This window comes from Oncorhynchus clarkii, chromosome 1 (assembly GCF_045791955.1).
Source record: "Oncorhynchus clarkii lewisi isolate Uvic-CL-2024 chromosome 1, UVic_Ocla_1.0, whole genome shotgun sequence".
Lineage (NCBI taxonomy): Eukaryota > Metazoa > Chordata > Actinopteri > Salmoniformes > Salmonidae > Oncorhynchus > Oncorhynchus clarkii.
Genome location: NC_092147.1, coordinates 90,489,185 through 90,515,056, shown reverse-complemented (window position 1 = coordinate 90,515,056; position 25,872 = coordinate 90,489,185). Strand labels below are relative to the sequence as shown.

General features: G+C 43.6%; 1 protein-coding gene across 4 annotated transcripts in view; it reads right to left on the bottom strand.

The window, feature by feature from the left end:
• Window positions 1-24,137, bottom strand: part of LOC139413845 (exocyst complex component 6-like) — a 132,537-nt gene extending 108,400 nt beyond the window's left edge. For 2 of the 4 annotated variants that reach the window (XM_071161646.1, XM_071161657.1), the window contains exon 1: window positions 24,025-24,137. In XM_071161646.1, the coding sequence (XP_071017747.1) occupies window positions 24,025-24,137 (113 nt within the window). The remainder of the gene's footprint in view (window positions 1-24,024) is intronic. The other 2 variants (XM_071161665.1, XM_071161674.1) reach the window with 1 other exon arrangement.
• Between the last annotated feature and the right edge of the window lie 1,735 nt (window positions 24,138-25,872).

Genomic DNA, 25,872 nt, shown 5'->3' with positions numbered 1-25,872 from the left:
GGCCTAGTGCACGGTTCTGACTGTCTGCTGACCTGCCAGTACTGATAGAGGCCTAGTGCACGGTTCTGACTGTCTGCTGACCTGTCAGTACTGATAGAGAGGCCTAGTGCACGGTTCTGACTGTCTGCTGACCTGCCAGTACTGATAGAGAGGCCTAGTGCACGGTTCTGAATGTCTGCTGACCTGTCAGTACTGATAGAGAGGCCTAGTGCACGGTTCTGAATGTCTGCTGACCTGCCAGTACTGATAGAGAGGCCTAGTGCACGGTTCTGACTGTCTGCTGAAAGACGCAAGTGTTTTCGTCCTCGGAAGTACGGCAAACTAATCAGTCTCCTCCGTTCCAAAAACATTGAATCTTCGGAGTCAATTCCTTGCGGAATCAAAATGTTGACAAATCAGAAATGGGAGTCGACGTGCAAGGAGTCGAAGAACCATGACAACACTTTGAGAAGTTAAATGAGAAGGAAATGCAGACTTGGTGAGGTCCAGTAACAGAGGTACAGGGGGCCATGCTTCCCCATCTGAAAAGGCACCGTGAGATCTAAACCATTACTGACCACAGCTGCCTTGTCCATTCACATTTTTATTAGCATTTTAAATGGAAAAAACGTTATCAGTTTAAACGTTCTGATTTTTTTTCTTTCCATTTGTCACATAAGCCACACCAACTCAACGACCTCGACCAGGGAAAGCCTCCCACCGGCTGCAACACCCCACGTGAATGGTGCAAACACAAAGACAGGAAAGGCCATAAAGAAAGCCTATTTGGTTGAGTATCTATAACCGACTATTCCTTTATGGCCATTCAGAGCCACAGAAACACAGCTGTGGCAGGTAGTCTGATCACTCTGCTTTCCATAACAGACAAGTATTGTTAATGAATCATTTGTTTGACTTTTCCTCTGAACTACAGGCAGTGAAATGTGCTGAGGGCTCACCACACAGTGACAGCAACCTAGTAAACACAGTCCACATGGTGGCCAAAGAGGAACACAAGTGTCACAGCCACACTTTGGTTTACCAGAACTGTGTTTCAGCAGGAAACTAACTTCAGTTAACCTCTACTTCCTAATGTGACTGGGATCCTCTTCTGATCGTCATACCGTGTGAGATCCCCGGGGTTACTACAGCAAACACATCCAAAATCAACTAACAATGAGCTATAACCCTAGCCTAGCCCAGAGAGGCTATTAGCCTAGACCAGAGAGGCTATAGACCTAGCCCAGAGAGGCTATAGACCTAGCCCAGAGAGGCTATTAGCCTAGCCCAGAGAGGCTATTAGCCTAGCCCAGAGAGGCTATTAGCCTAGCCCAGAAAGGCTATTAGCCTAGCCCAGAGAGGCTATTAGCCTAGCCCAGAGAGGCTATAGACCTAGCCCAGAGAGGCTATAGACCTAATCTAGCCCAGAGAGGCTATTAGCCTAGCCCAGAGAGGGTATTAGCCTAGCCCAGAGAGGCTATTAGCCTAGCCCAGAGAGGCTATAGACCTAAAGTAGCCCAGAGAGGCTATAGACCTAACCTAGCCCAGAGAGGCTATAGACCTAACCTAGCCCAGAGAGGCTATAGACCTAACCTAGCCCAGAGAGGCTATAGACCTAGCCCAGAGAGGCTATAGACCTAGCCCAGAGAGGCTATAGACCTAAAGTAGCCCAGAGAGGCTATAGACCTAAAGTAGCCCAGAGAGGCTATAGACCTAAAGTAGCCCAGAGAGGCTATAGACCTAAAGTAGCCCAGAGAGGCTATAGACCTAACCTAGCCCAGAGAGGCTATAGACCTAACCTAGCCCAGAGAGGCTATAGACCTTGCCCAGAGAGGCTATTAGCCTAGCCCAGAGAGGCTATAGACCTAAAGTAGCCCAGAGAGGCTATAGACCTAACCTAGCCCAGAAAGGCTATAGACCTAACCTAGCCCAGAGAGGCTATAGACCTAGCCCAGAGAGGCTATAGACCTAAAGTAGCCCAGAGAGGCTATAGACCTAAAGTAGCCCAGAGAGGCTATAGACCTAAAGTAGCCCAGAGAGGCTATAGACCTAAAGTAGCCCAGAGAGGCTATAGACCTAAAGTAGCCCAGAGAGGCTATAGACCTAATCTAGCCCAGAGAGGCTATTAGCCTAGCCCAGAGAGGGTATTAGCCTAGCCCAGAGAGGCTATTAGCCTAGCCCAGAGAGGCTATAGACCTAACCTAGCCCAGAGAGGCTATAGACCTAACCTAGCCCAGAGAGGCTATAGACCTAGCCCAGAGAGGCTATAGACCTAGCCCAGAGAGGCTATAGACCTAAAGTAGCCCAGAGAGGCTATAGACCTAAAGTAGCCCAGAGAGGCTATAGACCTAAAGTAGCCCAGAGAGGCTATAGACCTAACCTAGCCCAGAGAGGCTATAGACCTAACCTAGCCCAGAGAGGCTATAGACCTTGCCCAGAGAGGCTATTAGCCTAGCCCAGAGAGGCTATAGACCTAAAGTAGCCCAGAGAGGCTATAGACCTAACCTAGCCCAGAAAGGCTATAGACCTAACCTAGCCCAGAGAGGCTATAGACCTAGCCCAGAGAGGCTATAGACCTAAAGTAGCCCAGAGAGGCTATAGACCTAAAGTAGCCCAGAGAGGCTATAGACCTAAAGTAGCCCAGAGAGGCTATAGACCTAACCTAGCCCAGAGAGGCTATAGACCTAATCTAGCCCAGAGAGGCTATTAGCCTAGCCCAGAGAGGGTATTAGCCTAGCCCAGAGAGGCTATAGACCTAAAGTAGCCCAGAGAGGCTATAGACCTAACCTAGCCCAGAGAGGCTATAGACCTAACCTAGCCCAGAGAGGCTATAGACCTAACCTAGCCCAGACAGGCTATAGACCTAACCTAGCCCAGAGAGGCTAGAAGGGCTTTATAAATGTATTTATAAAGCCCTTCTTACATCAGCTGATGTCACAAAGTGCTGTACAGAAACCCAGCCTAAAACCCCAAACAGGAAGCAATGCAGAAGTAGAAGCATGGTGGCTAGGAAAGAGAGAGTGTTCCAAACCTCGACCAATAACAGCTAGTTTCCCCACATACAACTCCCAGACAGCCCTAGCTAAATTCCTGCTTGAGAAATTGCTCATTGCTGAGAAGCAATTTTTGGTTTAATTTTGACCATTTGAATTGAATACAATCACAGTAAGGTACTTCATTGTTACCCAGAAATAATTTGATATTAAAAAAAGGTTAAAAAAAAACATCTGCATTGAACGTTATCAGCTGAAATCCTTAATGGTGAAAACAGCCACGCCCATTTGTGGCGTTACAACAACGAGACGTTTTCTCCTCTCGGACATCATTGAACGTTATCAGCTGAAATCCTTAATGGTGAAAACAGCCACGCCCATTTGTGACATTACAACAACGAGACGTTTTCTCCTCTCGGACATCATGTGCGATAGAAGAGCACAATATGTACAGCAATTAATTTTACCATACTGCTCCTCAGCTCTGCAACAGAAACATGAACAACGGTGGTGGTGGGGCGGCCGTGGTACCATGTGAGACCGCCTACGGCGGAATCCATCTTTTAACAATAGGCCTGCGTAAGGCCAAAACGTAAAATATTCCAACTTGAATCATTTCTCAATACATGTCAACAATCCTTCCTCCAAAGGACCCTGTGTGGATTACATCACAATCCTGGTCTGTGTTGTTATAGTCTGGTGAGGAATCACCCAACACCAGCAGTTCATGGTAACCAGGCTAGATTGGGTTCAACAAGACTAATAAAAAGCCTCTATTTTTAGTATAGGACGATCCTCTTCCAAAGATTCAAATGATGTGACCTCACCCTACATTAGACTGGAGTGGAGATAGCACCATGTGGCCTGAACAACAGGGCCTTAACTGGTGTTATCTCTCTGTAATATAGGCCTAGGCTACCTCACCCTACATTAGACTGGAGTGGAGATATCACCATGTGGCCTGAACAACAGGGCCTTAACTGGTGTTATCTCTCTGTAATATAGGCCTAGGCTACCTCACCCTACATTAGACTGGAGTGGAGATAGCACCATGTGGCCTGAACAACAGGGCCTTAACTGGTGTTATCTCTCTGTAATATAGGCCTAGGCTACCTCACCCTACATTAGACTGGAGTGGAGATGGCACCTTGTGGCCTGAATAACAGGGCCTTAACTGGTGTTATCTCTCTGTAATATAGGCCTAGGCTACCTCACCCTACATTAGACTGGAGTGGAGATGGCACCTTGTGGCCTGAATAACAGGGCCTTAACTGGTGTTATCTCTCTGTAATATAGGCCTAGGCTACCTCACCCTACATTAGACTGGAGTGGAGATGGCACCTTGTGGCCTGAATAACAGGGCCTTAACTGGTGTTATCTCTCTGTAATATAGGCCTAGGCTACCTCACCCTACATTAGACTGGAGTGGAGATAGCACCATGTGGCCTGAACAACAGGGCCTTAACTGGTGTTATCTCTCTGTAATATAGGCCTAGGCTACCTCACCCTACATTAGACTGGAGTGGAGATAGCACCATGTGGCCTGAACAACAGGGCCTTAACTGGTGTTATCTCTCTGTAATATAGGCCTAGGCTACCTCACCCTACATTAGACTGGAGTGGAGATAGCACCATGTGGCCTGAACAACAGGGCCTTAACTGGTGTTATCCATGCCTTTGTCACTTCTAGGTTAGACTACTGCAATGCTCTACTTTCCAGCTACTAAATAAACTTCAGTTAGTGCTAAATACGGCTGCTAGAATCCTGACTAGAACCAAAAAATGTGATCATATTACTCCAGTGTTAGCCTCTCTACACTGGCTTCCTGTTAAGGCTAGGGCTGATTTCAAGGTTTTACTGCTAACCTACAAAGCATTACATGGGCTTGCTCCTACCTATCTCTCTGATCTGGTCCTGCCGTACATACCTACACGTACGCTACGGTCACAAGACGCAGGCCTCCTAATTGTCCCTAGAATTTCTAAGCAAACAGCTGGAGGCAGGGCTTTCTCCTATAGAGCTCCATTTTTATGGAACGGTCTGCCTACCCATGTCAGAGACGCAAACTCGATCTCAACCTTTAAGTCTTTACTGAAGACTCATCTCTTCAGTGGGTCATATGATTGAGTGTAGTCTGGCCCAGGAGTGTGAAGGTGAACGGAAAGGCTCTGGAGCAACGAACCGCCCTTGCTGTCTCTGCCTGGTGCTGGTGTCCCAGGTCTAAGTCAGAACCTGATTAGAGGGGAATCACCCACCTGGTGTCCCAGGTCTAAATCAGAGCCTGATTAGAGGGGAATCACCCACCTGGTGTCCCAGGTCTAAGTCAGAACCTGATTAGAGGGGAATCACCCACCTGGTGTCCCAGGTCTAAATCAGTACCTGATTAGAGGGGAATCACCCACCTGGTGTCCCAGGTCTAAATCAGTACCTGATTAGAGGGGAATCACCCACCTGGTGTCCCAGGTCTAAATCAGTACCTGATTAGAGGGGAATCACCCACCTGGTGTCCCAGGTCTAAATCAGTCCCTGATTAGAGGGGAATCACTCACCTGGTGTCCCAGGTCTAAATCAGAACCTGATTAGAGGGGAATCACCCACCTGGTGTCCCAGGTCTAAATCAGTGACTCAGAGGGGAACAATTAACTAAAGCAGTAGAACTGGCTTGGAGATCCAGAGTTGAGGATATATATAAATAAGAGAGATTGAGAGAGAACAGTGACCGTCTTTACTGGAGTAGTCTGGAGAAGCTAGCCAGTTATAGCTAGCTAGGATAATTGAAGCTACATGCTGTGCTTTTCCCCCAACCCCATTCAGATACAACAGCCTCCCTGTTGGTGTCTCCTTGTCACCTACAACCCCATTCAGATAAAACAGCCTCCCTGTTGGTGTCTCCTTGTCACCTACAACCCCATTCAGATACAACAGCCTCCCTGTTGGTTGCTCCTTGTCACCTACAACCCCATTCAGATACAACAGCCTCCGCGTTGGTGGCTCCTTGTCACCTACAACCCCATTCAGATAAAACAGCCTCTCCGTTGGTTGCTCCTTGTCACCTACAGCCCCATTCAGATAAAACAACCTCCCCGTTCGGGGCTCCTTGTCACCTACAACCCCATTCAGATAAAACAGCCTCCCCGTTGGTGGCTCCTTGTCACCTACAACCCCATTCAGATAAAACAGCCTCCCCGTTGGTGGCTCCTTGTCACCTACAACCCCATTCAGATAAAACAGCCTCCCCGTTGGTGGCTCCTTGTCACCTACAACCCCATTCAGATAAAACAGCCTCCCGGGTTGGTGGCTCCTTGTCACCTACAACCCCATTCAGATACTACAGCATCCCCGTTGGGGGCTCCTTGTCACCTACAGCCCCATTCAGATAAAACAGCCTCCCGGGTTGGTGGCTCCTTGTCACCTACAACCCCATTCAGATACTACAGCATCCCCGTTGGGGGCTCCTTGTCACCTACAGCCCCATTCAGATAAAACAACCTCCCCGTTCGGGGCTCCTTGTCACCTACAACCCCATTCAGATAAAACAGCCTCCCCGTTGGTGGCTCCTTGTCACCTACAGCCCCATTCAGATAAAACAGCCTCCCCGTTGGTGGCTCCTTGTCACCTACAACCCCATTCAGATAAAACAACCTCCCCGTTTGGGGCTCCTTGTCACCTACAACCCCATTCAGATAAAACAGCCTCCCCGTTGGTGGCTCCTTGTCACCTACAACCCCATTCAGATAAAACAGCCTCCCTGTTGGTGTCTCCTTGTCACCTACAACCCCATTCAGATAAAACAGCCTCCCCGTTGGTGGCTCCTTGTCACCTACAACCCCATTCAGATAAAACAGCCTCCCTGTTGGTGGCTCCTTGTCACCTACAACCCCATTCAGATAAAACAGCCTCCCCGTTGGTGTCTCCTTGTCACCTACAACCCCATTCAGATAAAACAGCCTCCCCGTTGGTGGCTCCTTGTCACCTACAACCCCATTCAGGTAAAACAGCCTCCCCGTTGGTGGCTCCTTGTCACCTACAACCCCATTCAGATAAAACAGCCTCCCCGTTGGTGGCTCCTTGTCACCTACAACCCCATTCAGATAAAACAGCCTCCCCGTTGGTGGCTCCTTGTCACCTACAGCCCCATTCAGATAAAACAGCCTCCCCGTTGGTGGCTCCTTGTCACCTACAACCCCATTCAGATAAAACAGCCTCCCCGTTGGTGGCTCCTTGTCACCTACAACCCCATTCAGATAAAACAACCTCCCCGTTCGGGGCTCCTTGTCACCTACAACCCCATTCAGATAAAACAGCCTCCCCGTTGGTGGCTCCTTGTCACCTACAACCCCATTCAGATAAAACAGCCTCCCCGTTGGTGGCTCCTTGTCACCTACAACCCCATTCAGATAAAACAGCCTCCCCGTTGGTGGCTCCTTGTCACCTACAACCCCATTCAGATAAAACAGCCTCCCTGTTGGTGGCTCCTTGTCACCTACAACCCCATTCAGATAAAACAGCCTCCCTGTTGGTGGCTCCTTGTCACCTACAACCCCATTCAGATAAAACAGCCTCCCCGTTGGTGGCTCCTTGTCACCTACAACCCCATTCAGATAAAACAGCCTCCCCGTTGGTGGCTCCTTGTCACCTACTCCTCATTTCACCAACTTCATTTGGTAATTTTGCATTTCATTACGTAACCCTCAGTCCACTTGTTACACATTGAGCCTGTTCGATTGGCCAACAAACAACAAGCTAAGTTACACATGAAGTCTACTGGGCACATGTAATAAAAAGCACATTGAAAAGTTAGCCGTTTTATAAATTAAGCATTTTAAAATGTCCTTCTATGCCACAATGTCACATGGATTATATATATTTTTCCATTTAGAAAAGGCCTGTGTTTTAAAATAGTCTCACAAGTATTCGAATATTAAAACGTTTGTTTGGATATTTTAATATAGTAATAACCATGCAGACCTCTTTAACACACCCCCACAGATCACAATCTGGCCAGTTTCTCTCGTTCCCCAGAATGCCCCTCACATCTCCTGCGTTAGAAAGTAGGAGAGAACGTGAAACCACTGCTGTGGTAAACCCAGTGATGCTTGGGAAGGAAATGAAGATGAACACAGGGTGTGGTCCAACAGCCAGAGCTGTTTGTGAAATAACTAAAGAAGTAAAGAGATCACTGATAAGGCGCCTAGAAAATCTGTTGATTTGTCCGTTTACGTTTTTTCCCCTCTTTTCTTTCTTTCAGGGTTTCGCTTTCAAAATCACACTTTAATTAATTATTTATTTAAACAACAGAATTGGGTCTTCCAAGTCTTAAAACAACCCACATCAGGAGACGTCTGAGGTCTGAAATAAATAAATCTAAGAAATGTACATTTTGGGGTGTAATTACCCTTGAACCGAAGTGCGCAGCAGCCAGAGACCGTTTGGTGAGCTGTGTTTCTGTAGCGCTCACGTGATTGATGAGTTGGCAAAACAAATGGCCACTGGATTGATGCAAATAACCATGATATCACTCAGCCAGGATACTTTGTAGTTAACATTTCATTTAGAAGGTGGGGGGGGTATATCCATCTCTACCAGAAGGTTATCATTAGTATCATCACACATTCCTGTGTTAGTAGTAGTTAACATTTCATTTAGAAGGTGGGGGGGGGGTATATCCATCTCTATCAGAAGGTTATCATTAGTATCATCACACATTCCTGTGTTAGTAGTAGTTAACATTTCATTTAGAAGGTGGGGGGGGGGAGTATATCCATCTCTACCAGAAGGTTATCATTAGTATCATCACACATTCCTGTGTTAGTAGTAGTTAACATTTCATTTAGAAGGTGGGGGGGGGGGGGGGGGGGGGAGTATATCCATCTCTACCAGAAGGTTATCATTAGTATCATCACACATTCCTGTGTTAGTAGTAGTTAACATTTCATTTAGAAGGTGGGGGGGGGGGGGGTATATCCATCTCTACCAGAAGGTTATCATTAGTATCATCACACATTCCTGTGTTAGTAGTAGTTAACATTTCATTTAGAAGGTGGGGGGGGGGAGTATATCCATCTATACCAGAAGGTTATCATTAGTATCATCACACATTCCTGTGTTAGTAGTAGTTAACATTTCATTTAGAAGGTGGGGGGGGGGAGTATATCCATCTCTACCAGAAGGTTATCATTAGTATCATCACACATTCCTGTGTTAGTAGTAGTTAACATTTCATTTAGAAGGTGTGGGGGGGGTATATCCATCTCTACCAGAAGGTTATCATTAGTATCATCACACATTCCTGTGTTAGTAGTAGTTAACATTTCATTTAGAAGGTGTGGGGGGGGTATATCCATCTCTACCAGAAGGTTATCATTAGTATCATCACACATTCCTGTGTTAGTAGTAGTTAACATTTCATTTAGAAGGTGTGGGGGGGGTATATCCATCTCTACCAGAAGGTTATCATTAGTATCATCACACATTCCTGTGTTAGTAGTAGTTAACATTTCATTTAGAAGGTGGGGGGGGGGGTATATCCATCTCTACCAGAAGGTTATCATTAGTATCATCACACATTCCTGTGTTAGTAGTAGTTAACATTTCATTTAGAAGGTGGGGGGGTATATCCATCACTACCAGAAGGTTATCATTAGTATCATCACACATTCCTGTGTTAGTAGTAGTTAACATTTCATTTAGAAGGTGGTGGGGGGGGGGGGGAGTATATCCATCTCTATCAGAAGGTTATCATTAGTATCATCACACATTCCTGTGTTAGTAGTAGTTAACATTTCATTTAGAAGGTGGGGGGGGGGGTATATCCATCTCTACCAGAAGGTTATCATTAGTATCATCACACATTCCTGTGTTAGTAGTAGTTAACATTTCATTTAGAAGGTGGTGGGGGGGGGGAGTATATCCATCTCTACCAGAAGGTTATCATTAGTATCATCACACATTCCTGTGTTAGTAGTAGTTAACATTTCATTTAGAAGGTGGGGGGGGAGTATATCCATCTCTACCAGAAGGTTATCATTAGTATCATCACACATTCCTGTGTTAGTAGTAGTTAACATTTCATTTAGAAGGTGGGGGGGAGTATATCCATCTCTACCAGAAGGTTATCATTAGCATCATTGCACATCATCATCACACATTCCTGTGCCGTTTACGAAATGTTTCAGAAAGTTGTAGGAAAATACAAATCACTGATGCATTTTGGTCATGAGGTATTGATTAACTTGGTCAAATTATAACATGTTCCAGTCCAATACATTTAGTTGATGTCCTACTAAGTTCAATACATTTAGTTGATTTCCTACTAAGTTCAATACATTTAGTTGATGTCCTACTAAGTCCAATACATTTAGTTGATTTCCTACTAAGTCCAATACATTTAGTTGATTTCCTACTAAGTTCAATACATTTAGTTGATGTCCTACTAAGTCCAATACATTTAGTTGATGTCCTACTAAGTTCAATACATTTAGTTGATGTCCTACTAAGTTCAATACATTTAGTTGATGTCCTACTAAGTTCAATACATTTAGTTGATGTCCTACTAAGTTCAATACATTTAGTTGATGTCCTACTAAGTTCAATACATTTAGTTGATGTCCTACTAAGTTCAATACATTTAGTTGATGTCCTACTAAGTTCAATACATTTAGTTGATGTCCTACTAAGTTCAATACATTTAGTTGATTTCCTACTAAGTTCAATACATTTAGTTGATTCCCTACTAAGTTCAATACATTTAGTTGATGTCCTACTAAGTTCAATACATTTAGTTGATGTCCTACTAAGTTCAATACATTTAGTTGATTCCCTACTAAGTCCAATACATTTAGTTGATTCCCTACTAAGTCCAATACATTTAGTTGATTCCCTACTAAGTCCAATACATTTAGTTGATTTCCTACTAAGTTCAATACATTTAGTTGATGTCCTACTAAGTTCAATACATTTAGTTGATTTCCTACTAAGTTCAATACTGATGTCCTACTAAGTTCAATACATTTAGTTGATGTCCTACTAAGTTCAATACATTTAGTTGATTTCCTACTAAGTTCAATACATTTAGTTGATTTCCTACTAAGTTCAATACATTTAGTTGATTTCCTACTAAGTTCAATACATTTAGTTGATGTCCTACTAAGATCAATACATTTAGTTGATTTCCTACTAAGTTCAATACATTTAGTTGATTTCCTACTAAGTTCAATACATTTAGTTGATGTCCTACTAAGTTCAATACATTTAGTTGATGTCCTACTAAGTTCAATACATTTAGTTGATGTCCTACTAAGTTCAATACATTTAGTTGATGTCCTACTAAGTTCAATACATTTAGTTGATGTCCTACTAAGTTCAATACATTTAGTTGATTTCCTACTAAGTTCAATACATTTAGTTGATTTCCTACTAAGTTCAATACATTTAGTTGATTTCCTACTAAGTTCAATACATTTAGTTGATGTCCTACTAAGTTCAATACATTTAGTTGATTCCCTACTAAGTCCAATACATTTAGTTGATTTCCTACTAAGTTCAATACATTTAGTTGATTTCCTACTAAGTTCAATACATTTAGTTGATTCCCTACTAAGTTCAATACATTTAGTTGATGTCCTACTAAGTTCAATACATTTAGTTGATTCCCTACTAAGTTCAATACATTTAGTTGATTTCCTACTAAGTTCAATACATTTAGTTGATGTCCTACTAAGTTCAATACATTTAGTTGATTCCCTACTAAGTTCAATACATTTAGTTGATTTCCTACTAAGTTCAATACATTTAGTTGATTCCCTACTAAGTTCAATACATTTAGTTGATTCCCTACTAAGTTCAATACATTTAGTTGATTTCCTACTAAGTTCAATACATTTAGTTGATTTCCTACTAAGTTCAATACATTTAGTTGATTTCCTACTAAGTTCAATACATTTAGTTGATTTCCTACTAAGTTCAATACATTTAGTTGATTTCCTACTAAGATCAATACATTTAGTTGATTCCCTACTAAGTTCAATACATTTAGTTGATTTCCTACTAAGTTCAATACATTTAGTTGATTCCCTACTAAGTTCAATACATTTAGTTGATTTCCTACTAAGTTCAATACATTTAGTTGATTCCCTACTAAGTTCAATACATTTAGTTGATTCCCTACTAAGTTCAATACATTTAGTTGATTCCCTACTAAGTTCAATACATTTAGTTGATTTCCTACTAAGTTCAATACATTTAGTTGATTTCCTACTAAGTTCAATACATTTAGTTGATTTCCTACTAAGTCCAATACATTTAGTTGATTCCCTACTAAGTTCAATACATTTAGTTGATTTCCTACTAAGTTCAATACATTTAGTTGATGTCCTACTAAGTTCAATACATTTAGTTGATTCCCTACTAAGTTCAATACATTTAGTTGATTCCCTACTAAGTTCAATACATTTAGTTGATTCCCTACTAAGTTCAATACATTTAGTTGATTTCCTACTAAGATCAATACATTTAGTTGATTTCCTACTAAGTTCAATACATTTAGTTGATTTCCTACTAAGTTCAATACATTTAGTTGATTCCCTACTAAGTTCAATACATTTAGTTGATTCCCTACTAAGTTCAATACATGTTTGAATATTGTTGAATTGCGTTTTAATGTCTGGATTGTGTGGTTCCGTTCTGTGTTCTCCACAACAGACCTTCTAGGACCCTGCTGATAGAGACGTGATGATGTGTTGCTCTCTACACAGAACAGCGTGACCTGACCATGCTACTTCCCAATGACCTTGTCCAAGAGCAGTTGAACCTCATTATTATCACCTATATGTATTCTCACTAATCAACACGAGGCTGAAACAAAACAGTGAACGTGTGGCGGTGATAAAACTGCTCGATGGGGACAGATGTTTTCCTCCGGGTCACAATGCAGGAGGACGACTGCTCGTTTCAGCCTCCAAAAACGGCCTCGGAAAACAGTCCATCTTTCAAACGTTGGAGGGCCTCCCGGGTCGCCCCTGTCATGCAGTGATATCCTGACTGGCTGAGGCGGTTAGAGAGAGAGAGAGAGACAGGCTGCAGGTGCTTCCTGTGGGGCTGAGGGAAGAGCTAGAGCATTATGGGGGAGAGGGGAAAGAACTCAGGCTTCCTCTGGCCTGCGGATTGAAGAGAGTGAGCCTCAGAACACCCAGCCTGGCACCATTGTGCTCAACCCCCCCACACCCCGGGACACTGGTTGTGCACGACAACGAGACAAACCAACCGCTCCGTCACTGACATCCAGAACCAGGGAATAACTAATAGAATGTAAATGTAGACTTGTGGAGCGCCCTGCACTGACTGACCCAGATAGAGCCTTGGCTCCGAACTGCTCGACAACTGTGATTTGTGAAAAAGGACCGTTGTGACAGAGCATGACGCCACTAGCAACAGTCTGTCCAAGTTATCGACAAACTAAATGGGTTTTTATAAATTAGGCTCCAGAATCCTGCATCGATGTCCTGATCTTGATTCCCAGAAACATGTGACTCGCTCCACTAGGAAATGGTCACTGAAGAACTGACTTCCAGTGACATGCAGTGAACAAGCTTTACTTTGTGTCACAGAATTCCCTCAAATTAAAAATACTTTATCCACGTCAGATCTGTCGTTATTATTTTTTTCAAAAAACACGAATTGAAACGGTATTGGCTTCACTTAAAAATAAATAAAAGTTGTGTTTGGTGCAAACGTCAAAGTACAGGTAGAAGCCATATATAAAACATCCAATGGATCCCAACGCTCTCACAAAGATGATCTGAGAGATTGTTCGCTCTGGACACCAAGCTGAGCCAAATCCACGACACGCTGGAGAAACGCCAGAGAAGACGATAAATCGCTAAACGGTGAATAAGCTGTTGGAGGGGAAGACGCTAGAAAACCCACAGCAGAACAACAACATGATCATTTTAATTGGATCATGGAATAGAAGCTGGTAGAAATCAACAACTTATTGGTCAAGAGAAGCTTGGTCCTTCGCCCTCGGGTGAACATCATCGCATCGGACCAATGACAAATGGTCCGGTTTATGAGAACACGGTTTTGAGGAAAAACTAATTATTCTTTGTCTCGCAGGAGAGATGGGAACACTGCAGTACCAGGGACAGAGGATCAGCATCTACCCCGATACGAGGGCAGAGCTACGGGAACACAAACTACCTGCAATGAGGTGAGAGGGGTACTGTTCAAAACCAACCTGTAGGTACGGAGTGGTCCACCCAGGAACGCTGCTGATCACCTAACAACAAGACCCGCCCCTTCAACTAAGTGCTGTTATTGTGAAGCGGAAATGTCTAGGAGCAACGTCTCAGTCTCAAAATGGTAGGCCACACAAGCTCACAGAATGGGACCGCCGATTGCGTAAAAATCGCCTGTCCTCTGTTGCAACGCTCACTACCGAGTTCCCAACTGCTTCTCGAAGCAACATCAGCACAACAACTGTTTGTCGGGAGCTTGATGAAATGGGTTTCCATGGCCATCGCGCATCCATTTATTTAAATGTACATATACGTATTCATTCCTTTACACTTGTGTGTATAAGGTAGTTGTTGTGAAATTGTCTGATTACTTGTTAGACATTACTGCACGGTCGGAACTAGAAGCACAAGCATTTCGCTACACTCGCATTAACATCTGCTAATCATGTGTATGTGACCAATAAGATTTGATGGCCGAGCAGCCGCACACAAGCCTAACATCACCATGCGCAATGCCAAGCGTCGGGTGCCACCATTGGACTCTGGAGCAGAGGAAACACATTCTCTGGAGTGATGAATCCCATTTCACCCTCTGGCAGTCCGACAGACAAATCTGGGTTTGGAAGATGCCAGAAAAACGCTAACTGCCCCAATGCATAGTGCCAACTGTAAAGTTTGGTGGAGGAGGAATAATGGTCTGGGGCTGTGTATCATGGTTTGGGCTAGTTCCAGTGAAGGGAAATCTTAATGCGACAGCATACAATGACATTCTAGATGATTATGTGCTTCCAACTTTGTGGCAACAGTTTGGGGAAGGTCCTTTTCTGTTTCAGCATGACCAGGCCCCCGTGCACAAATCGAGGTCCATACAGAAATGGTTTGTCAAAATAGACGTGGAAGAACTTGACTGGCATGCACAGAGCCCTGACCTCAACCCTATCAAACAACTTTGGGATGAATTGGAACTGCCTGCGAGCCAGGCCTAAATCACCTAACATCACTGCTCGACCTCCCTAATGTATTAAAGTATATTCAGACAATTCAGCAGTATATTAAAGATACAAGATCAACCTCACTAAAACCATCTCTACTTAACAAAACAAATGTTCAATCTCAATATTAGAATCGAAGTCACCAATTGCGACCCATTTTAAAATAACTTGTCATTTACATTTTACCCATCTAGATCTAAACATTAACTTCATCGGGTCGCATTTCGTTCCTCAAAAATTACTGTGTTGCCAAGACAAAAAAAAAAATAATAATAATAATAGTTAGCATGCTTCCTTTGCCCAGGCCACAAGGGTACTGGGAAAAGATTCAAAAGTTCAGTCTCAAATTTGACATGGAAATGTCCCAGAATGCAGATGGCTGCATGTTCTATGCTTTGTGTCTGTGGCTCCGCCTACTTACGAAATGGTTTGTTCCAGTTAACCGTCTTCCTGGTTGGAAAGAGAGGAAAACAGGATTCATCCCATGGATTCGGGATTCATCCGATGGCATTGAGGAGTACACCACATCATTCACCGTGAGCATCAATGACGTCGTCCCCACAGTGACCGTACGTACATATCCCAACCAGAAGTCATGGATTATGGGAAACATCCGCACTGAGCTAAAGGCTAGTGTCCCTCCCGCTACGACCTCCGAAGAGCCATCAAACAGGCAAAGCATTAAAAACAGGACTAAGATCGAATACTACTACGCCGGCTCTGACCCTCGTCGGATGCTGCAGGGCTTGCAAACTATCACGGATTACAAAGGGAAACCCAGCCGCAAGATGCTCAGTGACACGAAAATACCAGACGAGCTAAATGCCTTCTATGCTCACTATGAGGCAAGCAACACCAAACCATGCGTGAGAGTACCAGCTGTTCTGGACGTCTCCATAGCCGATGTTAGACCTTTAAACAGGTTGATATTCACAAAGCCAAACAGATTACCAGGACGGGTACTCAGAGCATGCGCTGACCAGCTGGCAAGTGTCTTCACTGACATTTTCAACCTCTCCCTGACCCAGTCTGTAATACCTACATGTTTCCAGCAGAACACCATAGTCCCTGTGCCCCAGAATGCCATGGTAACTTGTCTAAATGGCTATCGCCCAATAGCACTCACATCTGTAGCCATGAAATGTTTTGAAAGGCTGGTTATGGCAGATATCAACACCATCATTCCAGACACCCTAGACCCACTCCAATTTGCATGCCACCCCAACAGATCCACAGATTATGGAATCTTTATTGCACCACAATGCGCTCTCCCACATAGACAAGAGGAACACCTATGTGAGAATGCTGTTAATTGACTATAGCTCAACACCATAGTAATGAGCTTGGAAGACACTAAGCTAAGAACCCTGACTTAACACCTCCCTCTGCAACTGGATCCTGGACTTCCTGACAGGCTGCCCCCAGGTGGTGAGGGTAGGTAACAACACATCCGCCACACTGACCCTGAACATGGAGGCCCCTCAGGGGTACTCCGTTCACTCAGGACTGCACGGCCAGGCACAACTCCAACACCATCAGTACGTTTATTGACGACACAACGGTGGTAGGCCTGATCACCGACAATGAGACAGTCTATAGGAAGGAAGTCAGAGACCTGGCAGTGTGGTGCTAGGACAACAACCTCTCCCTCAACGTCAGCAACACAAAGCAGCTGATCGTGGACTACCGGAAACGGAGGGCCGAGCCACGCCCCCGTTCACATCGACGGGGCTGTAGTGGAGTGGATCGAGGGCTTGGTCCATGGTGTCCACGTTACTAAGGATCTCTCATTGTCCACAAACACCAACACAGTCTCGAAGACGGAATGACAACGCCTCTTCCCTCTCAGGAGGTAGAAAAGATTTGGCGTGGGCCCTCAGATCCTCAAAACGTTCTACAGCTACACCATTGAGAGCATCTGGACTGGCTGCATCACCGCTAGGTAAGAGCAACTGGCATCCGATCGCAGAGGGTAGTGCGTACGGCCCAGTACATCACTGGGGACAAGCTCCCTGCCATCCAGGACCTCTATACCAGGCGGTGTCAGAGGAAGGCCCTAAAACTTGTCATCTCTCTGCTACCGCATGGCAAGGGTTACCAATGCACCAAGTCTAGAATCAACAGGACGGTGAACAGCTTGTTCCCAAGCCATAAGACCGCTAACTAGTTTGTTTAATAGTTAACCGGACAATCTGCATTGACCCTTTTGACTCATCACATACGCTGCTGCAACTGTTAATGATCTATGCTGTTGCATATTCACTTATCTACTTCAATTACCTGTAGCCCTGCACATGGACTTGGTACTGCTACCCTGTCTATAGCCATGTTATTACCTGTAGCCCTGCACATGGACTTGGTACTGCTACCCTGTCTATAGCCATGTTATTACCCCAGACCGCTGCACATGGACTTGGTACTGCTACCCTGTCTATAGCCATGTTATTACCTGTACCCCTGCACATTGACTCAGTACTGCTACCCTGTCTATAGCCATGTTATTACCTGTACCCCTGCACATTGACTCAGTACTGCTACCCTGTCTATAGCCATGTTATTACCTGTACCCCTGCACATTGACTCAGGTCTGCTACCCTGACTATAGCCATGTTATTACCCCAGACCCCTGCACATGGACTTGGTCCTGCTACCCTGTCTATAGCCATGTTATTACCCCAGACCCCTGCACATGGACTTGGTACTGCTACCCTGACTATAGAAAAAGTTATTACCTGTACCCCTGCACATTGACTCAGTACTGCTACCCTGTCTATAGCCATGTTATTACCTGTACCCCTGCACATTGACTTCAAATCAAATCAAATTTTATTTGTCACATACACATGGTTAGCAGATGTTAATGCGAGTGTAGCGAAATGCTTGTGCTTCTAGTTCCGACAATGCAGTAATAACAAGTAATCTAACTAACAATTCCAAAACTACTGTCTTGTACACAGTGTAAGGGGATAAAGCATATGTACATAAGGATATATGAATGAGTGATGGTACAGAGCAGCATAGGCAAGATACAGTAGATGGTATCGAGTACAGTATGTACAAATGAGATGAGTATGTAAACAAAGTGGCATAGTTTAAAGTGGCTAGTGATACATGTATTACATAAGGATACAGTCGATGATATAGAGTACAGTATATACGTATGCATATGAGATGAATAATGTAGGGTAAGTAACATTATATAAGGTAGCATTGTTTAAAGTGGCTAGTGATATATTTACATCATTTCCCATCAATTCCCATTATTAAAGTGGCTGGAGTTGAGTCAGTGGCTTGGTACTGCTACCCTGTCTATAGTCATGTTATTACCTGTACCCCTGCACATTGACTTGGTACTGCTACCCTGTCTATAGCCATGTTATTACCTGTACCCCTGCACATTGACTTGGTACTGCTACCCTGTCTATAGCCATGTTATTACCTGTACCCCTGCACATTGACTTGGTACTGCTACCCTGTCTATAGCCATGTTATTACCTGTACCCCTGCACATTGACTTGGTACTGCTACCCTGTCTATAGCCATGTTATTACCCCAGACCCCTGCACATGGACTTGGTACTGCTACCCTGTCTATAGCCATGTTATTACCCCAGACCCCTGCACATTGACTTGGTACTGCTACCCTGTCTATAGCCATGTTATCATTGACTCAGTACTGCTACCCTGTCTATAGCCATGTTATCATTGACTCAGGTCTGCTACCCTGTCTATAGCCATGTTATCATTGACTCAGTACTGCTACCCTGTCTATAGCCATGTTATCATTGACTCAGTACTACTACCCTGTCTATAGCCATGTTATCATTGACTCAGTACTACTACCCTGGTACTGCTTGGTACTGCTACCCTGTATATAGCCATGTTATCACTGTCAGTACTGCTACCCTGTCTATAGCCATGTTATCATTGACTCAGTACTGCTACCCTGTCTATAGCCATGTTATCATTGACTCAGTACTGCTACCCTGTCGATAGCCATGTTATCATTGACTCAGTACTCCTACCCTGTCTATAGACATGTTATCATTGACTCAGTACTGCTACCCTGTCGATAGCCATGTTATCATTGACTCAGTACTGCTACCCTGTCTATAGCCATGTTATCATTGACTCAGTACTGCTACCCTGTCTATAGCCATGTTATCATTGACTCAGTACTGCTACCCTGTCTATAGCCAAGTTATCATTTATAATTTTGTATTTATTATGACTTTTATTATAAAACATTCCTATTATTTCTCTCTGGTCTCTCTCTCTGCATTGTTGGGAAGGGCCAGTCAGTCAGCATTTCACTGCAAGTCTACACCTGTTGTTTACCAAGCATGTGACACAATCTGATGGTGCTAATGGGGCCATTAAAATGCAAAGGCCTGTAATCGTCCTCTACACACACGGGTCGGCCCCTAGACAGCCTACGCAAATTACAAACCCGCCAGAACAACCCAAAATAATACAATGACGTTTGTCTTGGGCTCTAAAATGTGTTTATTGTGATCAAGTTCGATCCCCATGATCGACTGTTTTAAAGTTGGCTACAAATAGACATTTAAACAGTGATCCATTCTGACTGCTACATATCTATTTAAATAGTGATCCATTCTAACTGCTACATATCTATTTAAATAGTGATCCATTCTGACTGCTACATATCTATTTAAATAGTACATATCTATTTAAACAGTGATCCATTCTAACTGCTACATATCTATTTAAATAGTGATCCATTCTAACTGCTACATATCTATTTAAATAGTGATCCATTCTGACTGCTACACATCTATTTAAATAGTGATCCATTCTAACTACTACACATCTATTTTAATAGTGATCCATTCTAACTGCTACATATCTATTTAAATAGTGATCCATTCTAACTACTACATATCTATTTAAATAGTGATCCATTCTAACTGCTACACATCTATTTAAAGAGTGATCCATTCTAACTGCTACACATCTATTTAAATAGTGATCCATTCTAACTACTACACATCTATTTAAATAGTGATCCATTCTAACTGCTACACATCTATTTAAATAGTGATCCATTCTAACTACTACATATCTATTTAAATAGTGATCCATTCTGACTGCTACATATCTATTTAAATAGTGATCCATTCTAACTGCTACATATCTATTTAAATAGTGATCCATTCTAACTGCTACATATCTATTTAAATAGTGATCCATTCTAACTGCTACACATCTATTTAAATAGTGATCCATTCTAACTGCTACACATCTATTTAAATAGTGATCCATTCTAACTACTACACATCTATTTAAACAGTGATCAATTCTAACTGCTACATATCTATTTAAATAGTACATATCTATTTAAATAGTGATCCATTCTAACTGCTACATATCTATTTAAATAGTGATCCATTCTAACTACTACATATCTATTTAAACAGTGATCAATTCTAACTGCTACACATCTATTTAAATAGTGATCCATTCTAACTACTACACATCTATTTAAACAGTGATCAATTCTAACTGCTACATATCTATTTAAATAGTACATATCTATTTAAATAGCAATTAATTCTAACTGCTACATATCTATTTAAATAGTGATCCATTCTGACAGTTGCCTTCACACAGGACCACGTGCTGACACAGTCCAGCCCCCACCCACCTTGCCAGCACCACAGTCCAGCCCCCACCCACCACAGACCAGCCCCCACCCACCCTGCCAGCACCACAGTCCAGCCCCCACCCTGCCTGCACCACAGTCCAGCCCCCACCCACCCTTCCTGCACCACAGTCCAGCCCCCACCCACCCTGCCTGCAGCACAGTCCAGCCCCCACCCACCCTGCCAGCACCACAGTCCAGCCACCACCCACCCTGCCTGCACCACAGTCCAGCCCCCAGCCCTCTAGCCAGGGTCACAGTCCAGCCCCCAGCCCTCCAGCCAGCTTCACAGTCCAGCCCCCACCCATCCTGCCTGCGCCAGCCAGCCCCCAAGCGCCACAGTCCAGCCCATAAGCACCACAGTTCCCTATATAGTGCACTACTTTAAACCAGAGCCCTATTCCATATATAGTGCACTACTTTAGACCAGAGCCCTATTCCCTACATAGTGCACTACTTTAGACCAGAGCCCTATTCCCTACATAGTGCACTACTTTAGACCAGAGCCCTATTCCCTACATAGTGCACTACTTTAGACCAGAGCCCTATTCCCTACATAGTGCACTACTTTAGACCAGAGCCCTATGGGTCCTAGTGCACTGCATAGGGGGACATTTGGAAAGCAGATCAGGATGGGCTGAGGAAGTCTGATAACCAAAGGACGACTGACCGATTCAAACAGACGACAGGCAGGATGGACAAAACAATGAGCCTTGATGTTGTCAGCACTGGACACAACACACACACTTCAATAAGAGGAAGACTGAAGGTTAACTTCCTAACGATATGAACACACCTGGTTTGCCCTTTGAACTGAAAAATCATTAACACACTTTCAGGCACTACTGCAATGTTTCCCGTTTTAATGTGACATGAACAAGTACAGTGAAATGATTGTCTGGCAAACTCAATGTATTGCACAGTGTAGGTCTACAGCTGGAATGTTAAGCTCCCAATGCTATGATGAACCCAGTCTAAATGATGTATTATGACTGGTGTTATCAGTGAACTGACACGCAACTAGGAAGTAGCCTAACCTCTATACCTCAGAGACAATACAATATCCAGGCTGAAACTGGCTGAACAAGGAAACATACCTGTCATAGTTTTGACAGAAGCAGCAATGACAGAGTAGATAGATTAGTAGCCCCAGGCCATAACAGGCCTGTTAGGCCATAGCAGGTCAAGCCCTTGATCATGGGTCTCAGTTCCATTACATGACATAAGAGTTTTCTGTACGGGGGAGTTTTGTAAAGAGCCCCGACTCTCAGTCTGAACGTATCACTTGCAGTACGGTTTTGGAAGCATAAGGACCATCCATATCTGCAAGAAATAATAATCAGTTAAAAAAAGGTCAAATTCATAAACACCTTTTTAGGGTTAGTGTTCCCACACAGTCATATCTCCATGTTAGAGCGCGTGCTTACAGAAAACAGATGGAAGACAGAGTCGACTACCTGTGCTAATTAGCTATCTGCTTCACGGAAGACACGGACCTCACAAATGTGTCATCACTGACAAATACTGTAGACTGTAACTGTGTTAAAACCAGTTTGTGAAATTATTTTGATGTGATATGAAAGTAGAGGAATTTATGTTTCTAGAACAATACCACAATTTGAGAATCAATTCACCTTTAGATGGGAGTATTTGGCTGATTTGGCTTTCCAGAACCAATTATCCCTTAAAACAGAACATCTCAGGTCCTTGGACTATATGGAGTAAAGTTAGGCTACTTTAGTCCATTATTGGTCTATAACAGGCCACACCACTTCCCCCTCTGGCTGGCTGGTGTGCTGCTGGCAGGCTTTATTTCAGTTCTGAAGGGGATGGGGCTGGAGTGGTGTCATTCATTCAAATCCACCCCATGCTACAATACACTGTATTTGGCCCCAACTGTTTTTGATGTGGAGTATCTAGTTAGTCATGGTTAACTTGTAACTAACTATATTAAGATAATTTACTACTGAATAGACAGCTTAGCCGATGACTTGATTGCAAGCTAACGTTGGCTAGCTACATAGCTAATGATAAATATTGCTATGGATGAAACGTTAGCTAGCTACTTACCTAAGGATACATATAACTATGCTGTAACGTTAACTAGCTAGCTACTTAGTTAATGATACATATTGCTATGGATGTAACGTTAGCTAGCTACTTGATGATACATTCAGCTACGGCTGTAAGGTTAGTTATGTGATTAATACGTGCCCCAGTTTGTTTGCTAGCTACTTACCAAGCTAACTATACAGCAACGTTTTAAGATCACATCGATATAAACAAGACCCAGTATTATCAAATTAAGCTAGTTAGTGGCCTGCTAATGCAACTAGCTAGCTAACCTGCTAATGCAACTAGCTAGCTAACCTGCTAATGCAACTAGCTAGCTAACCTGCTAATGCAACTAGCTAGCTAACCTGCTAATGCAACTAGCTAGCTAACCTGCTAATGCAACTAGCTAGCTAACCTGCTAATGCAACTAGCTAGCTAGCCTGCTAATGCAACTAGCTAGCTAACCTGCTAATGCAACTAGCTAGCTAACCTGCTAATGCAACTAGCTAGCTAACCTGCTAATGCAACTAGCTAGCTAACCTGCTAATGCAACTAGCTAGCTAACCTGCTAATGCAACTAGCTAACCCTCCTAATGCAACTAGCTAACCCTCCTAATACAACTAGCTAACCCTGCTAATACAACTAGCTAACCTGCTAGCTGGCCAACTAGCTAGATACCCTGCTAATACAATTAATACAAGCTAACCTGCTAATACAACTAGCTAACCTGCTTGCTTGCCAACTAGCTAGCCAACAACCTTGGGCATAACGAGCCACACCCATCTATTGCTATGTAGAGTTGTGACATGTCACCCTACCTGACATTACAACCATCATATAAAACGTTACAACACATGACATATGAATACGATGTTTTGACGTGTAAACACCGGGTTTGTCTAAAGCTAGCTCACCCTGCTCACTAGCATAGCAACTAAACCCTGGTCACTGTAGCATAGCAACAACGGGCTGTAAGATATGTAACGTTGAGCTGGCTTGGGATTTGGATGCTAACAAACAAAAGGTATTTCAGTGTACTGTTCTACTTGGACCACCAACGATAAGATAATAAAATACATTTTCTTTAAAATACACATTTTCGTACCGAAGTGTCGGACCGACACAAGCGGTGTCGGTGCTCTCAATTTCTTGCAAAATCCGTTCGTGCTCCGTTATACACTCCACGGATTCATTGTCCGCCATGTTGCTGGTAATCATCACAGTGTCGAGCGGTGACGGTGACACTGCGGGGAAACGGGTCAGTACCGGACTCGGTCGGTAAGGGGCGTAACGTTACCGGTGTGTGATGTCTTAGTGACAGCCTTAGGCAGATGTTTACCCTGCTAATAACCTACACATCAGTGTCAAATCTGATTTATTCATCTATACAGTTAACTGGCCTTAGATCAGTAGAGGAAGGGATCTATGTATGAATAGTCCCTACTTATAAATTGATATTAATAGTAACAGAATGAACATCATCACCAAATAGTATTCTGTCCATGCTACATTTCATTTAAAACTTCACTTCCATTGTTCAATTAATTTGAAAAAGTACCGTAGCTATTTGTACAGATAATTGTTTCCTGGTGAGAATAAAACTAATTGATTGTAATCACAATTAGCTATTATGAATAGATGAAAATGTCTCACATTTGGCTAATGAATCTGTTCTACAATAGTTTGAACCTTGTTTTTTTTATTCATATTTGGATTAAATTGAAAGTACCTTAATGTGGTTCCCAGGGGCAAGTCCACGGATTCAAGTTCAGCAAAAACATTTCCAAAGCCCTTCTCATCATCTCTACTACCATCATCTTCAGGAATATCTGGTAAAGGTTTCTCCACTCTATCGCTGGACATTTCACAATTTCTAGCTTTGTGGAGAGAGTGGTGGGAGATTTGTGCAGTAGGATATAGCTGTGGAGAGTTACTGGTCACACACCTACTGGGGGTCAATCAGGCTGTCAGCAGAAGAAAAGCAATGGAGGGGAAACCGTCAACCTTGTGATCCGAGGAACTTTGAATCCAACAAAAGAGTTAATTGCTTTTTTTTTGTTAAATAGTGCCACGTATAACCCCATTCAACATAGAACGTTTACAAGACGTATGTAAGGAGTTCATTTCTGGATAAATTGATTTTCCGTGCAGGTTTGAACAACACTCCTTCATAAATACATTTGATATATTTAGGTGAACTTGTTACATTTTAGGCTACGTGTCAAACTCATTGCAGAGAGGGCCAAGTGTACTCCCTAGTACATGGTTGATTAATTAAGGTCACTAATTAGTAAGGAACTCCCCTCACCTGGTTGTCTAGGTCTCAGTAAGGAACTCCCCTCACCTGGTTGTCTAGGTCTCAGTAAGAAACTCCCCTCACCTGGTTGTCTAGGTCTCAGTAAGGAACTCCCCTCACCTGGTTGTCTAGGTCTCAGTAAGAAACTCCCCTCACCTGGTTGTCTAGGTCTCAGTAAGGAGCTCCCCTCACCTGGTTGTCTAGGTCTCAGTAAGGAACTCCCCTCACCTGGTTGTCTAGGTCTCAGTAAGGAACTCCCCTCGCCTGGTTGTCTAGGTCTCAGTAAGGAGCTCCCCTCACCTGGTTGTCTAGGTCTCAGTAAGGAACTCCCCTCACCTGGTTGTCTAGGTCTCAGTAAGAAACTCCCCTCACCTGGTTGTCTAGGTCTCAGTAAGGAGCTCCCCTCACCTGGTTGTCTAGGTCTCAGTAAGGAACTCCACTCACCTGGTTGTCTAGGTCTCAGTAAGGAACTCCCCTCACCTGGTTGTCTAGGTCTCAGTAAGGAGCTCCCCTCACCTGGTTGTCTAGGTCTCAGTAAGGAACTCCCCTCACCTGGTTGTCTCGGTCTCAATAAGGAACTCCCCTCACCTGGTTGTCTCAGTAAGGAACTCCCCTCACCTGGTTGTCTAGGTGTCAGTAAGGAACTCCCCTCACCTG